The sequence below is a fragment of the Osmerus eperlanus genome, chromosome 16, assembly GCF_963692335.1.
Source record: "Osmerus eperlanus chromosome 16, fOsmEpe2.1, whole genome shotgun sequence".
Lineage (NCBI taxonomy): Eukaryota > Metazoa > Chordata > Actinopteri > Osmeriformes > Osmeridae > Osmerus > Osmerus eperlanus.
In genome coordinates this window covers 14,205,188-14,218,364 of record NC_085033.1, presented here as the reverse complement: position 1 = coordinate 14,218,364, position 13,177 = coordinate 14,205,188, and the positions used below count along the sequence as shown (strand labels likewise).

At 53.0% G+C, this 13,177-nt stretch overlaps 1 protein-coding gene across 1 annotated transcript in view; it reads right to left on the bottom strand.

The window, feature by feature from the left end:
* Positions 1–3,519: 3,519 nt before the first annotated feature.
* The window catches only part of LOC134036592 (coiled-coil domain-containing protein 18-like), a 15,194-nt gene continuing 5,536 nt past the window's right edge, over positions 3,520–13,177 (bottom strand). The window contains 9 exon segments of the mRNA XM_062481590.1: positions 3,520–3,967; positions 4,155–5,054; positions 5,139–5,771; positions 6,241–6,378; positions 6,485–6,574; positions 6,937–6,984; positions 7,616–7,711; positions 8,689–8,741; positions 8,744–8,783. Of these exon segments, the coding sequence (XP_062337574.1) occupies positions 3,923–3,967; positions 4,155–5,054; positions 5,139–5,771; positions 6,241–6,378; positions 6,485–6,574; positions 6,937–6,984; positions 7,616–7,711; positions 8,689–8,741; positions 8,744–8,783 (2,043 nt within the window). The 3' untranslated portion in view covers positions 3,520–3,922.

Here is a 13,177-nt window from a genome sequence, read left to right as displayed (position 1 = left end):
TTCGCTCAGCGTGAGGTGGGAGGGTCTTTGATCCAAAACACTTCCCTCCCTTCAGACCTATAGGGAAGCGAAGCATGGATAGACAAATCCACACTGCATTGTTTTAACAAGGCAGAGGTTTCATACAGCGTTGATCCCATTTGTATTTAGATGTGTTTACCGGTATGTACATGTGTGGTACGCCAAGCACATTGTTCTTCCTTATATGACTTGTGACAGCCTGGCCATAAAGGAAGTATAATATATACTGTATATCTTTGTATGGTTTTAGTTTATCCAACACAAACAGTTAGTTTCCCCTTCCACTGGAATCATTGACATGACCTTTGATCTTTGAACATTTGTTTTTACATTTCACACACTGCCTGATCGTGGCGTTGCCATGGTAACCGCACGCCAATTGGACACAGAAGCTGTGAGATCTCGAGACCAGGTCATGTTTTGGTGATCACATCCACAATCCCTGCAGACCAGCTGTGCTGATAGACAATTTGTCTCAGTTGGCTGTCTCCACTAGTGTGTGTGTGTGTGTGTGTGTGTTGGTGTGTGTGTGTAAGTCATGTCTTCGTATTTGACACACGCTGTGGTCTCTCAGTAAGTACAAATATGTGGAGCAGAATAAACCACTAGCACATCCTGTCAGAGTGAACACGTGTGTGTTTGTGGCTGCAGCTATATATGATTGTAAGTGTCAGATATCTATTTCTCTGTTCTCTAGAGAGGGCTAACTAACAGACAATGTTCTCCATATTCATTGAGTGTGTGTGTGTATGTTTGTATGTATATGCATACGTGTGTATCTATATGTCTGTGTGTTTACGTGTTAGTCTCTGGTGCATGAGGTAAGGATGATGTCACTGCAGGACCCCGAGGCGTCCGTCCGTCTGCCTGATTGGGTGCCCGCAGAGCGCCCTGCGCGTGCAGTTGATAGCTGGCAGGAAAGACAAATGTCTCCACTCAGGGGATTACAGGATCTGCCTGCACAAGGCTTCCTGTCTGACTGAACAATATGCTGAGTAACAGTCCAGACATGGTTTTTAACACAAATATGTGGATAGCACATTTGATCGTTGAAAGTGAAATTGAATTTGATTGAAAATCGCAAGCGAGCAATTTGGTAATACTGGACATTGTTTAAAGAGAACGCTTCTTCGTTCTGAAAGAAAAAACAGTTTTTGTTGTTGTCACAGGTTGATCAATTTATTTTTGTTTTAATTCAGTTTTATTTAGCCTACTCATTTTCTGGTGGGTCCTCTCCTTGTTATGTAGGCTAGTCGTGTTTGTTTCTGTTTAATTCAAGGTTAATTTGGTGTTGAAAGAGCATGTCGAAACACTAGGCTAGTGTTTTCTTGAGGCAAATCTAATTTGTTCGGCATCCACCCCCAACATTACAAGCAGCCTCCCCCGGCAACCAGGCGGTCCTTCCTGGCAGCCGCCACTCCAGAGAAGTCTGTTTGGGATACGGAAGGCTAAGAGGGTCAGAGATAGCCCTGACAGGACATTAGTGCAGGTATGCCAATCTCCCCTCCCCACCCCCAGCATCTTCTAGTCCCTTATCATATTATCTTATTATAAGTCCCTTGTCCCTTATCGTCTCCAACGCCCAGAGAGTCCCGTGTGGATAACAAATCTTTTTTTTGTGGCGACAGTTGTCAAGGTACCCGCTGACGACCTTTCCGTTAGAAAGGTCAGTTTAGCGAGGCGGTGTGTTTTGAGACCAGTCTACTACAGCTGGAGATAAACACAAACCTTTATCCCAGCTCGGTTCACAACACGCCATCAAGACGTTGAGAGAACCGTGAACCGAACGTTAGGAGAACATTGGATAGGAAGTTTTATAGACGCTGGGAGGTTGTGTAGCTAGCTAGCTTCTGAGATAAGGTTGTCAGGCAGACGGATGCTTGACCATGTCGCCTGCTGTCAGGGACAGATAGGCTGGCTACTTCAGTCAGACTCACTGCCTGCGCTGCTCTTGTTCCTCTGACTGTTCCCATGTCAAATACTCGACATTTACACCCAACAGCATGAGTCAGAGTAGGGGAATCCGGCCTAACTAGGCAGCCCAGACGATCGCATTGTGCCTGCGGCGATGTTAAACTGCGGTTTCAAAGCGGTGAAAGTGTTCAACTCTGATCAGGCGCCGAATTATTGGCATACGGACGATCACTTCCTGTGAGTGGGTACCTTGGACCGGCAGCCAACCACACGCGTTTCTGTTCTGGTTTCAATCTGAAATAACCTTACCTGACATAACCTTAAAACCAAGCTCAAGTTTTTCTCTGTTGTTGTGCAAAAAAAGAGCCAGTTTCCGTTGTTCTAGCATGCGTATTGCCAGAGTGCGTGTGAAATCAGCCTACGTGTGATCCTAGCGTGCGTGTGAAATTCGCGTGTGCTACCGTCTATTAAAATCACACGAAGTGCAGATACGCAAACCACACACACATGAACAAGTAGGGAGGGGTTTAGCTCAGTGTTGAGAGAACTTGACTGCCTTCCCTGTATTGCACAATGCGTTGAATAGTGTCTGCTAAACGGGAACAAATATTTGCAACTACACCAAACATACAACGCAATCACGCCTTGCTCATATTAACATCAGCTGAAGAGGAACAGTTAGCAGTGATAAAAACATGATGCAAGGCATTCCAAATAATAACGTTTCCTCTTTAACGTTATGTGAACACAAAACCTAATATCAAGAGGTATAAAATAGGAAAAAGTTTAAACACAGTAAATATTCTCCCGTTCTCACTCCCGTCTCCTGTAGAACACAAGGGTTCCAGGCATCAAGAAATATTGTCTGCTGCCAATTATGTTCTCTACCGAGAAGTTTGAATGATTCACTGTAATGACTAGTCACACCGGGAGGCATTTTGCAAACTAAGATCTTTCAGCTGCTGTGTGGTTTAACCAGACACACAAGGTTCACAGGCAGGCAGACAGACAGACAGACGGCAGACAGACAGACAGACAGACAGGCAAGGACATTTCCCATCAACCCCCACAGGACAGCTGGGGCCAGCCTGGTTGCTGCTGGTGATGTTGACTCAGTCATCGTCTCAGGTTTCAAAATAAACACACACACAGTTAAAACCTGTGTGTTGAATGATGCTGGGTCCTACAATAGAGACACACACACACACACACACACACACGCACACGCACACGCACACACACACAGGGACACACTCCGCTCACAAAGTTCTCTCATTTGAAATGCAGCTGCTCTGCTGCTGGTGTGTGTGTGTGCTATGCAGTCTAGATTATTCACCTCAGATCACTGGTTATGTAAGTCTGACTGAGGGCCAAGTGGAACCTTGCCGGTTAGATGAGCCCGTAAGGATCTAACACAATACCCCCACCTCACACACACACACACACATCCCAAGCCCCAGTCTGGCAACTAACTACGTTGCCCTGGTAACATGACCATAAAAAAAACCGTTTTAGTTTAATAGGCCACCGTAGGCCTCTTCTTAGAGCCCCGGTTGATTAGGTACGACCCGCAAACACCAAGGCTACATACCAAAATAGTTTATTCTAGTAAAAATCATAAGGAATATTCACAGAGAAAATATTAAACGAAACACAATCTTAAGTTTGTACAAAACATTAAATCAACTGTACATTTCTACACAAAACAAATATGTTGAGAGCAGCAGCCAATCACAGCCAGTCTAGGGGGTGAAGAGGACCAATCCCTGACTGCCAGCAGTGTAAGGCCCACAGCTTCATTTAAATACACTTCAAAGGCGCTCATTTTATATGGAAACTTTAAAAGGTCCAGGGCCAAACATCATCACACACACACACACACACTAAAGAACAAATACACACTGAGACTAAAAACACAAACACAGACACACACACACAGTCTTCTAACCACCAGCCCACTGTGCTTAACACATCCTGAGGGGGCTTGTCATTCACCGGTAGCAGAGGCTCCACCCTCGTCCCTCAACCCTCCCTGGAAACAAAACACACCATCAGTCTTATTATCAGTAATAACACTAATAACACAGCATCATTAAGAAGCACCAATAACCAGTTATATTATAATGATACTACCAACAGATGTGTTTTAGTTGAACAGTTTTTCCCTCTTCAAACATTCTCATATGATTGGCTTATCGGTTTGAGAAGGCGGGACTAACCTGTATGGTGAGGGAGTGCTCTGACTCTGATTGGCTGCTGGAGCTCCAGAGGGAGGTGTCTTCCTGCATGGCCAGGGTCTGGTTGACGAAGTGCAGCATGCCGGTCAGAGAGCTCATGTCCAGCCCCTCCTGCTCATCCTCCCTGCTCTGCCCCAGGAGGGTCACCCTGCCTGGGTCACCTTCCTGCACTCTGCCCCCCTCCTGGTCCTGATCCTGGTCCCCAGGCTTGTCCACCATGTAGGTGAGGGGGTTGAAGGACATGTCTGTGGCCGTGGAGGCCTCAAGATGACTGAAGCCTTGCCAACTGTGGTCTGGGTCAGGCTGGAGCTCAGGGGGAGGGTGGGGGAGATGGTCTGGCGGGAGTTGGGTGTGGTGGAACTCTGGGAGGAGGTGGGTGAGGGTGTCAGGGGGAAGCTGGGTGTGGAGGTCTGGGGAGAGGTGGGTGCGGTGGAGGTCAGGGTAGAGGTAGGGGCTGGGCGAGGGGGACAGGGAGGAGTCTTCCCAGGGTCTCTGCCCCAGCGCCTCCCTCAGGGTGGCCCTCAGGCTACTGGAGAGTTCCAGGGAGGAGTCCACGCTGCTGCCCCAGTCTGGGGCCCGGTCCTGGGGGTGGGGAGGGAGGGCGTGGGGGGCGGAGAGGACCCGTGTGGGGGCATGTGAAGGGGAGGAGCGAGGGAGCGTGAGGGCGAGGGGAGGGGAGGGAGGGCGTGCGAGGATGCGTGAGGGGGAAGCGAGGTGTGTGTGTTTGTGAGGGGGGGAGAGCAGGAGGCTGTGAGGAGACGGGGGGGAGCGAGGGAGCGTGAGGGCGAGGGGAGGGGAGGAGGGCAGGGTGGAGGAGGAGTGGAGGTCTGACGCTCTCTCCAGCGACGACATCCTAGCCTGCAGGCGGGTCACCTCTGACTCCTGGAGGAGAGATGGAAGATGGGAGGGAGAATGAGAGGGAGGAGGGAGGGAGGGAGGACGAGAGAGAAGGAAGAATCTTCTTACCTTGATGAGCAGGGCCTCGCTAGCCGTCTGAAGGACCTTCTCCCTGGCATGGACCTGGGCCTGGAGGTTAGAGGCCTGGATCCTGGTGTTGTCTAGCTGGGCCTGGAGGCTGGAGGCTTGGATCCTGGTGTTGTCTAGCTGGGCCTGGAGGCTGGAGGCTTGGATCCTGGTGTTGTCTAGCTGGGCCTGGAGGCTGGAGGCTTGGATCCTGGTGTTGTCTAGCTGGGCCTGGAGGTTAGAGGCCTGGTCTGTGGCCTGGTCTAGCTGGGCCTGGAGGTTAGAGGCCTGGTCTCTGGCCTGGTCTAGCTGGGCCTGGAGGTTAGAGGCCTGGTCTCTGGCCTGGTCTAGCTGGGCCTGGAGGTTAGAGGCCTGGTCTCTGGCCTGGTCTAGCTGGGCCTGGAGGTTAGAGGCCTGGTCTCTGGCCTGGTCTAGCTGGGCCTGGAGGTTAGAGGCCTGGTCTCTGGCCTGGTCTAGCTGGGCCTGGAGGCTGAAGGCCTGGGTCCTGGTCAGCTCCAGCTGGGCCTGGGTGTGCTGCAGTCTTGCAGCCAGCTGCTCGTGAGACGTCCTCATGCTGCAGGAGATCTGCTCCGACACCTTCAGCAGCTGGCCTCGCGTCTGCTGCAGAGACGACAGCTGGGGGGGCAGCAGACAAGAAACGGATCAATGTTCACGTTCATGTTTAATCGTTAATATGATGTCCGGGGAGGGGGGGGGGAGAGAGAGAGACACACGAGAGAGGGGAAGTAGAAATAGGAGAGAGGGGAAGAACGTGAGATGGAGGAGGATAAAAGACAAGACTTGGATTGTGTGTGTGAGCGAGAAGAGGAAGTGGAGATTAAATAAAAAGGAAGTGAAAAGAAGATGAGAAGGAGCTTGTGAGGAGACAGGAAGTCGAGGAATACAAACAGAACTGTGTGTTTGTGTGTGTTATGTTCAGGATACACTCAGAGAACATAGAACTAACACACACACACACACACAGCTCGACCCTCCGTGCTGTAAACACACACACACACACAGCTCGACCCTACGTGCTGTAAACACACACACACACACACACAGCTCGACCCTCCGTGCTGTAAACACACACACAGGTTGTCACCTCCTTGTTGTGCTGCTCCCTCTCCTCCTCCAGCTCCTGCTGCAGGGAGGAGACGGCCTGGCGGAGTCCTGCCTCCTCCTGGGCCCAGCGCGCCTCCCTGCCGGCCTGCTCCTCCTCCACACGCCTCCGCTGCACCTCCTGCAGGAGGCGCAGACACTACACTCAGGCCTCCTCCAACTGGGTTCTCCTGTTCTCCTCCTCTAGGCTGACCTGGCCTCCTCTTCTCTAGCTCCCCCCCCCTCACCTTATCCCTGGCGTGCTGTGTGACGACCTCCAGCTCCCTCGACAGACGCTCACAGCGAGAGTGTGTGTCCTGCAGATCCTGGGTCGTTCTCTGCAACACACACACACACACAGCAGTGTTATGAAGCCTAGCTGAACTCTGGGTCTTCTTGAACCCCCTCCCTTCCCCCCTCCCCTCCCCCCTCCCGTGTGGGGGCATGTGAAGGGGAGGAGCGAGGGAGCGTGAGGGCGAGGGGAGGGAGGGGGAAGCCTCCTTTCTCCCCTCCCCTCCCCCCTCCCCTCCCCTCTCCCCTCCCCTCTCCCCTCCCCCCTCCCCTCCCCTCTCCCCTCCCCTCTCCCCCCTCCCCTCCCCTCTCCCCTCCCCTCCCCTCTCTCCTCTCCCCTCCCCTCCCCCCTCCCTTCTCCCCTCCCCTCTCCCCTCCCTTCTCCCCTCCCCTCCCCCCTCCCTTCTACCTTCTCCAGCTCCTCCCCCCCCTGGAGCTGGGTGTTCAGCAGCTGGACCTGAGGACACACAAGCATGGAGAGGTTGAGTGACTATGACACCATGTTTTATTTAGTTGACCCTTTATTTGGCCAGGGGGAAACACCACTGTGTCTTTTTAAAGGGAGACCTGGCCAAGGAAGTCAGCAGAACAGCGTTTCAAAATTGCACTGAAACATTTGGCAGTAAATACATTAAAACATGAACAGATGGTTGGTATGAAGGAACGAATGTGTTTAAACCTGTGTGTGTGTGTGTGTCAGCATGTCAGGGTTCCCACGCTTGCCTTGAAAAAGATATCCATGCTACCTCCTGATTTTCCAGGTACCATATTAGGTGATGATCTATAGGCCCCTGAAGCTTTCCGCCACCATCCGCGCCCCCCCCCCCCCCCCCTCACACTCACAACCCCCTAGGACACCTGACTACTTACTTGATTTAAAAGATGTGCCAGTCAAGTCTACATTGTAGATTATGGGCCCTATCTTGCACCCAGCGCAATTGACTTTGTCAACAACGCAAGTATCATCAGGTACCGTGGGAACCCTGCATGTGTGTGTGTGTGTGTTTGAGCCTTTTGTGTGTGTGTGCATGTGTGTGTGTGTGTGTGTTTGAGCCTTTTGTGTGTGTGTGCATGTGTGTGTGTCACACCTGTTGGTTCCTGTCCTCCAGAGCCTGCTGCAGAGACAGAACCTTCCTCTCCATCTCCAGCTTGTGATCCCTGATGGCCACATCCAGCTGACCCAGCTGAGATGGGGGGAGGAGGGGAGGGGAGGAGGAGGAGGAGGTAGAGGGGAGGAGGGGGAGGGGGGGAGGTGGTGGAGGGGAGGAGGAGGTAGAGGGGAGGAGGTGGTGGAGGGGAGGAGGAGGTAGAGGGGAGGAGGTGGAGGGGAGGAGGAGGTAGAGGGGAGGAGGTGGTGGAGGGGAGGAGGAGGTAGAGGGGAGGAGGTGGAGGGGAGGAGGTGGAAGGGAGGTGGAGGTGGTGGAGGTGGTGGAGGGGAGGAGGAGGTAGACGGGAGGAGGTGGAAGGGAGGAGGTGGAGGTGGTGGAGGGGAGGAGGAGGTAGAGGGGAGGAGGTGGTGGAGGGGAGGAGGAGGTAGAGGGGAGGAGGTGGAGGGGAGGAGGAGGTAGAGGGGAGGAGGTGGAAGGGAGGAGGTGGAGGGGTGGAGGTGGTGGAGGGGAGGAGGAGGTAGACGGGAGGAGGTGGAAGGGAGGAGGTGGAGGGGTGGAGGAGGTAGAGGGAGGAGGTGGAAGGGAGGAGGTGGAGGGGTGGAGGTGGTGGAGGGGAGGTGGAGGAGAAAGAGAAGGTAGAAGAAGAGGACACAATGAGGAGGAAACAAATAGAGTTAATCAAATTCAGTTCTACCACACGACATGCAAACACGAGTCCTCAGTCATGTCAGTCATTTACATAACCAGAGTGGTAAGAAAAGTCTGTGGTGGGAATAAAAGTGTGTGCTGATGTGTCTACTGCATGCGTGAGTATATATTTGTGAGTGTGTGTGTACTGTGTGTGTGTGTGTGTACTGTGTGTGTGTGTGTGTACTGTGTGTGTGTGTGTGTGTGTACTGTGTGTGTGTGTACTGTGTGTGTGTGTGTACTGTGTGTACTGTGTGTGTGTGTGTGTGTGTACTGTGTGTGTGTGTGGTGTGTGTACTGTGTGTGTGTGTGTGTTACTGTGTGTGTGTGTACTGTGTGTGTACTGTGTGTGTGTGTGTGTGTACCAGCTGGGCTCTCTGTTGTAGCTCCCCCTGCCTCTCCTTCAGAGCAGTGTCCTGTCTAACACCTCATGGTTTCTGTCCTCTAACTCTCTCTGGCTCTCTCTGTAGACGCACGCACACACACACACGCACACGCGCACACGTGCGCGCACACACACACACACACACATTAAATGGAGTTTAATATCCACATTAAATACGCATTTGTAACATGTCATGTAGTAAACCAAACAGTTGTGTAAGCTCTCACGCACACACACACAGTGTAGTTTAGTATGAAGTGGGTGGGCATTAGTGTTGTCATGATAGCATCTACTACTCTTGTGGCAAACACTGACCTTTGACTCTGGTGTGTCAGATCACCGTGCCACGCTGTCATTTATGACAACTTTATAGATCGATGTTATGAGTCATCTTTTAGTGCTGTTTTATGCTTTTCACCAGTCAGTAACTCTGTGAATCTTATATAAGTGTATGTACCACACTGTATCTTTATTTATCTTTATATATCCTTATCACACTGGTGGGGGTGGGTGGGGTGGGGGTGGGGGTAGAGTTGGACAAAGACTGATGTGTCTGTGTAAACTTAAAAATAAAAAACTGAATGAATGAAATCAATATAATCTTACAGCATTAAAGACATATATTATGAAAGATACAGTGAATAAAAAAACATGATAAAGCGCAGATAGTTCTCATCTGTAGCAAAGTTAAAGATCAGCAACATTTGGTCTCCTCAGACATGTGCTTCCTGTTGACAGGCCCTTTATCACACCGCAGCAGAGTGGATCAAGCGACAGTAAAGAGAGCGTTTGGAAGCTTCAGGTCCTCCCATGCTGCGGGCAGCAAGCAACGCTCACCCAATCACTCGGGTATCCGCGGCGATCGGCGTTACCGAGGTAACGTTGACCTCCGAGCTACAAAGAGACAGTGTTGTTTCACGAGGGTGGGGGCCCGAGAGAGGTGGTCAGTGCTGGGGCTGTAGAACGAGTTGTCGGCAGAGAGAGAGAGAGTGTGTGTGTGTGTGCGTCGGCAGAGAGAGAGAGAGAGAGGGAGTGTGTGTGTGTGCGTCGTCAGAGAGAGAGATCGAGAGAGAGAGGGAGTGTGTGTGTGTGTGCGTCGTCAGAGAGAGAGAGATCGAGGGAGAGAGGGAGTGTGTGTGTGTGTGCGTCGTCAGAGAGAGAGAGAGATCGAGGGAGAGAGGGAGTGTGTGTGTGTGTGCGTCGTCAGAGAGAGAGAGATCGAGGGAGAGAGGGAGTGTGTGTGTGTGTGCGTCGTCAGAGAGAGAGATCGAGGGAGAGAGGGAGTGTGTGTGTGTGTGCGTCGTCAGAGAGAGAGATCGAGGGAGAGAGGGAGTGTGTGTGTGTGTGCGTCGTCAGAGAGAGAGATCGAGGGAGAGAGGGAGTGTGTGTGTGTGCGTCGTCAGAGAGAGATCGAGGGAGAGAGGGAGTGTGTGTGTGTGTGCGTCGGCAGAGAGATCGAGGGAGAGAGGGAGTGTGTGTGTGTGCGTCGTCAGAGAGAGAGATCGAGGGAGAGAGGGAGTGTGTGTGTGTGTGCGTCGTCAGAGAGAGAGATCGAGGGAGAGAGGGAGTGTGTGTGTGTGTGCGTCGTCAGAGAGAGAGATCGAGGGAGAGAGGGAGTGTGTGTGTGTGTGCGTCGTCAGAGAGAGAGATCGAGGGAGAGATGGAGTGTGTGTGTGTGTGCGTCGTCAGAGAGAGAGATCGAGGGAGAGAGGGAGTGTGTGTGTGTGTGCGTCGTCAGAGAGAGAGATCGAGGGAGAGAGGGAGTGTGTGTGTGTGTGCGTCGTCAGAGAGAGAGATCGAGGGAGAGAGGGAGTGTGTGTGTGTGTGCGTCGTCAGAGAGAGAGATCGAGGGAGAGAGGGAGTGTGTGTGTGTGCGTCGTCAGAGAGAGATCGAGGGAGAGAGGGAGTGTGTGTGTGTGTGCGTCGGCAGAGAGATCGAGGGAGAGAGGGAGTGTGTGTGTGTGCGTCGTCAGAGAGAGAGATCGAGGGAGAGAGGGAGTGTGTGTGTGTGCGTCGTCAGAGAGAGAGATCGAGGGAGAGAGGGAGTGTGTGTGTGTGTGCGTCGTCAGAGAGAGAGATCGAGGGAGAGAGGGAGTGTGTGTGTGTGTGCGTCGTCAGAGAGAGAGATCGAGGGAGAGAGGGAGTGTGTGTGTGTGTGCGTCGTCAGAGAGAGAGATCGAGGGAGAGAGGGAGTGTGTGTGTGTGTGCGTCGTCAGAGAGAGAGATCGAGGGAGAGAGGGAGTGTGTGTGTGTGTGCGTCGTCAGAGAGAGAGATCGAGGGAGAGAGGAGTGTGTGTGTGTGTGCGTCGTCAGAGAGAGAGATCGAGGGAGAGAGGGAGTGTGTGTGTGTGTGCGTCGTCAGAGAGAGAGATCGAGGGAGAGAGGGAGTGTGTGTGTGTGTGCGTCGTCAGAGAGAGAGATCGAGGGAGAGAGGGAGTGTGTGTGTGTGCGTCGTCAGAGAGAGATCGAGGAGAGAGGGAGTGTGTGTGTGTGTGCGTCGGCAGAGAGATCGAGGGAGAGAGGGAGTGTGTGTGTGTGTGTGCGTCGTCAGAGAGAGAGATCGAGGGAGAGAGGGAGTGTGTGTGTGTGTGTGCGTCGTCAGAGAGAGAGATCGAGGGAGAGAGGGAGTGTGTGTGTGTGTGCGTCGTCAGAGAGAGAGATCGAGGGAGAGAGGGAGTGTGTGTGTGTGTGCGTCGTCAGAGAGAGAGATCGAGGGAGAGAGGGAGTGTGTGTGTGTGTGCGTCGTCAGAGAGAGAGATCGAGGGAGAGAGGGAGTGTGTGTGTGTGTGCGTCGTCAGAGAGAGAGATCGAGTGAGAGAGGGAGTGTGTGTGTGTGTGCGTCGTCAGAGAGAGAGATCGAGGGAGAGAGGGAGTGTGTGTGTGTGTGCGTCGTCAGAGAGAGAGATCGAGGGAGAGAGGGAGTGTGTGTGTGTGTGCGTCGTCAGAGAGAGAGATCGAGGGAGAGAGGGAGTGTGTGTGTGTGTGCGTCGTCAGAGAGAGAGATCGAGGGAGAGAGGGAGTGTGTGTGTGTGTGCGTCGTCAGAGAGAGAGATCGAGGGAGAGAGGGAGTGTGTGTGTGTGTGTCGTCAGAGAGAGAGAGATCGAGGGAGAGAGGGAGTGTGTGTGTGTGTGCGTCGTCAGAGAGAGAGATCGAGGGAGAGAGGGAGTGTGTGTGTGTGTGCGTCGTCAGAGAGAGAGATCGAGGGAGAGAGGGAGTGTGTGTGTGTGTGCGTCGTCAGAGAGAGAGATCGAGGGAGAGAGGGAGTGTGTGTGTGTCGTCAGAGAGAGAGATCGAGGGAGAGAGGGAGTGTGTGTGTGTGTGCGTCGTCAGAGAGAGAGATCGAGGGAGAGAGGGAGTGTGTGTGTGTGTGCGTCGTCAGAGAGAGAGATCGAGGGAGAGAGGGAGTGTGTGTGTGTGTGCGTCGTCAGAGAGAGAGATCGAGGGAGAGAGGGAGTGTGTGTGTGTCGTCAGAGAGAGAGATCGAGGAGAGAGGGAGTGTGTGTGTGTGTGCGTCGTCAGAGAGAGAGATCGAGGGAGAGAGGGAGTGTGTGTGTGTGTGTCGTCAGAGAGAGAGAGATCGAGGGAGAGAGGGAGTGTGTGTGTGTGTGCGTCGTCAGAGAGAGAGATCGAGGGAGAGAGGGAGTGTGTGTGTGTGCGTCGTCAGAGAGAGAGATCGAGGAGAGAGGGAGTGTGTGTGTGTGTGCGTCGTCAGAGAGAGAGATCGAGGGAGAGAGGGAGTGTGTGTGTGTGTGTGTCGTCAGAGAGAGAGGAGAGAGGGAGTGTGTGTGTGTGTCGTCAGAGAGAGAGAGAGAGAGGGAGAGAGGGAGTGTGTGTGTGTCGTCAGAGAGAGAGAGAGAGGGAGAGAGGAGTGTGTGTGTGTCGTCAGAGAGAGAGAGAGGAGAGAGGGAGAGAGGGAGTGTGTGTGTGTGTGTCGTCAGAGAGAGAGAGAGAGAGGAGAGAGGGAGTGTGTGTAGTGTGTGTGTCGTCAGAGAGAGAGAGAGAGAGAGAGGGAGAGAGGGAGTGTGTGTGTGTGTGTCGTCAGAGAGAGAGAGAGAGGGAGAGAGGGAGTGTGTGTGTGTGTGTCGTCAGAGAGAGAGAGAGGGAGAGAGGGAGTGTGTGTACGTGTGTGTGTCGTCAGAGAGAGAGAGAGGGAGAGGAGGGAGTGTGTGCTGTGTGTGTGTGTGCGTCGTCAGAGAGAGAGATCGAGGGAGAGAGGGAGTGTGTGTGTGTGTGTGTCGTCAGAGAGAGAGGGAGAGAGGGAGTGTGTGTGTGTGTCGTCAGAGAGAGAGAGAGAGAGGGAGAGAGGGAGTGTGTGTGTGTCGTCAGAGAGAGAGAGAGAGGGAGAGAGGGAGTGTGTGTGTGTGTCGTCAGAGAGAGAGAGAGGGAGAGAGGAGAGAGGGAGTGTGTGTGTGTGTGTGTCGTCAGAGAGAGAGAGAGAGAGGGAGAGAGGGAGTGTGTGTGTGTCGTC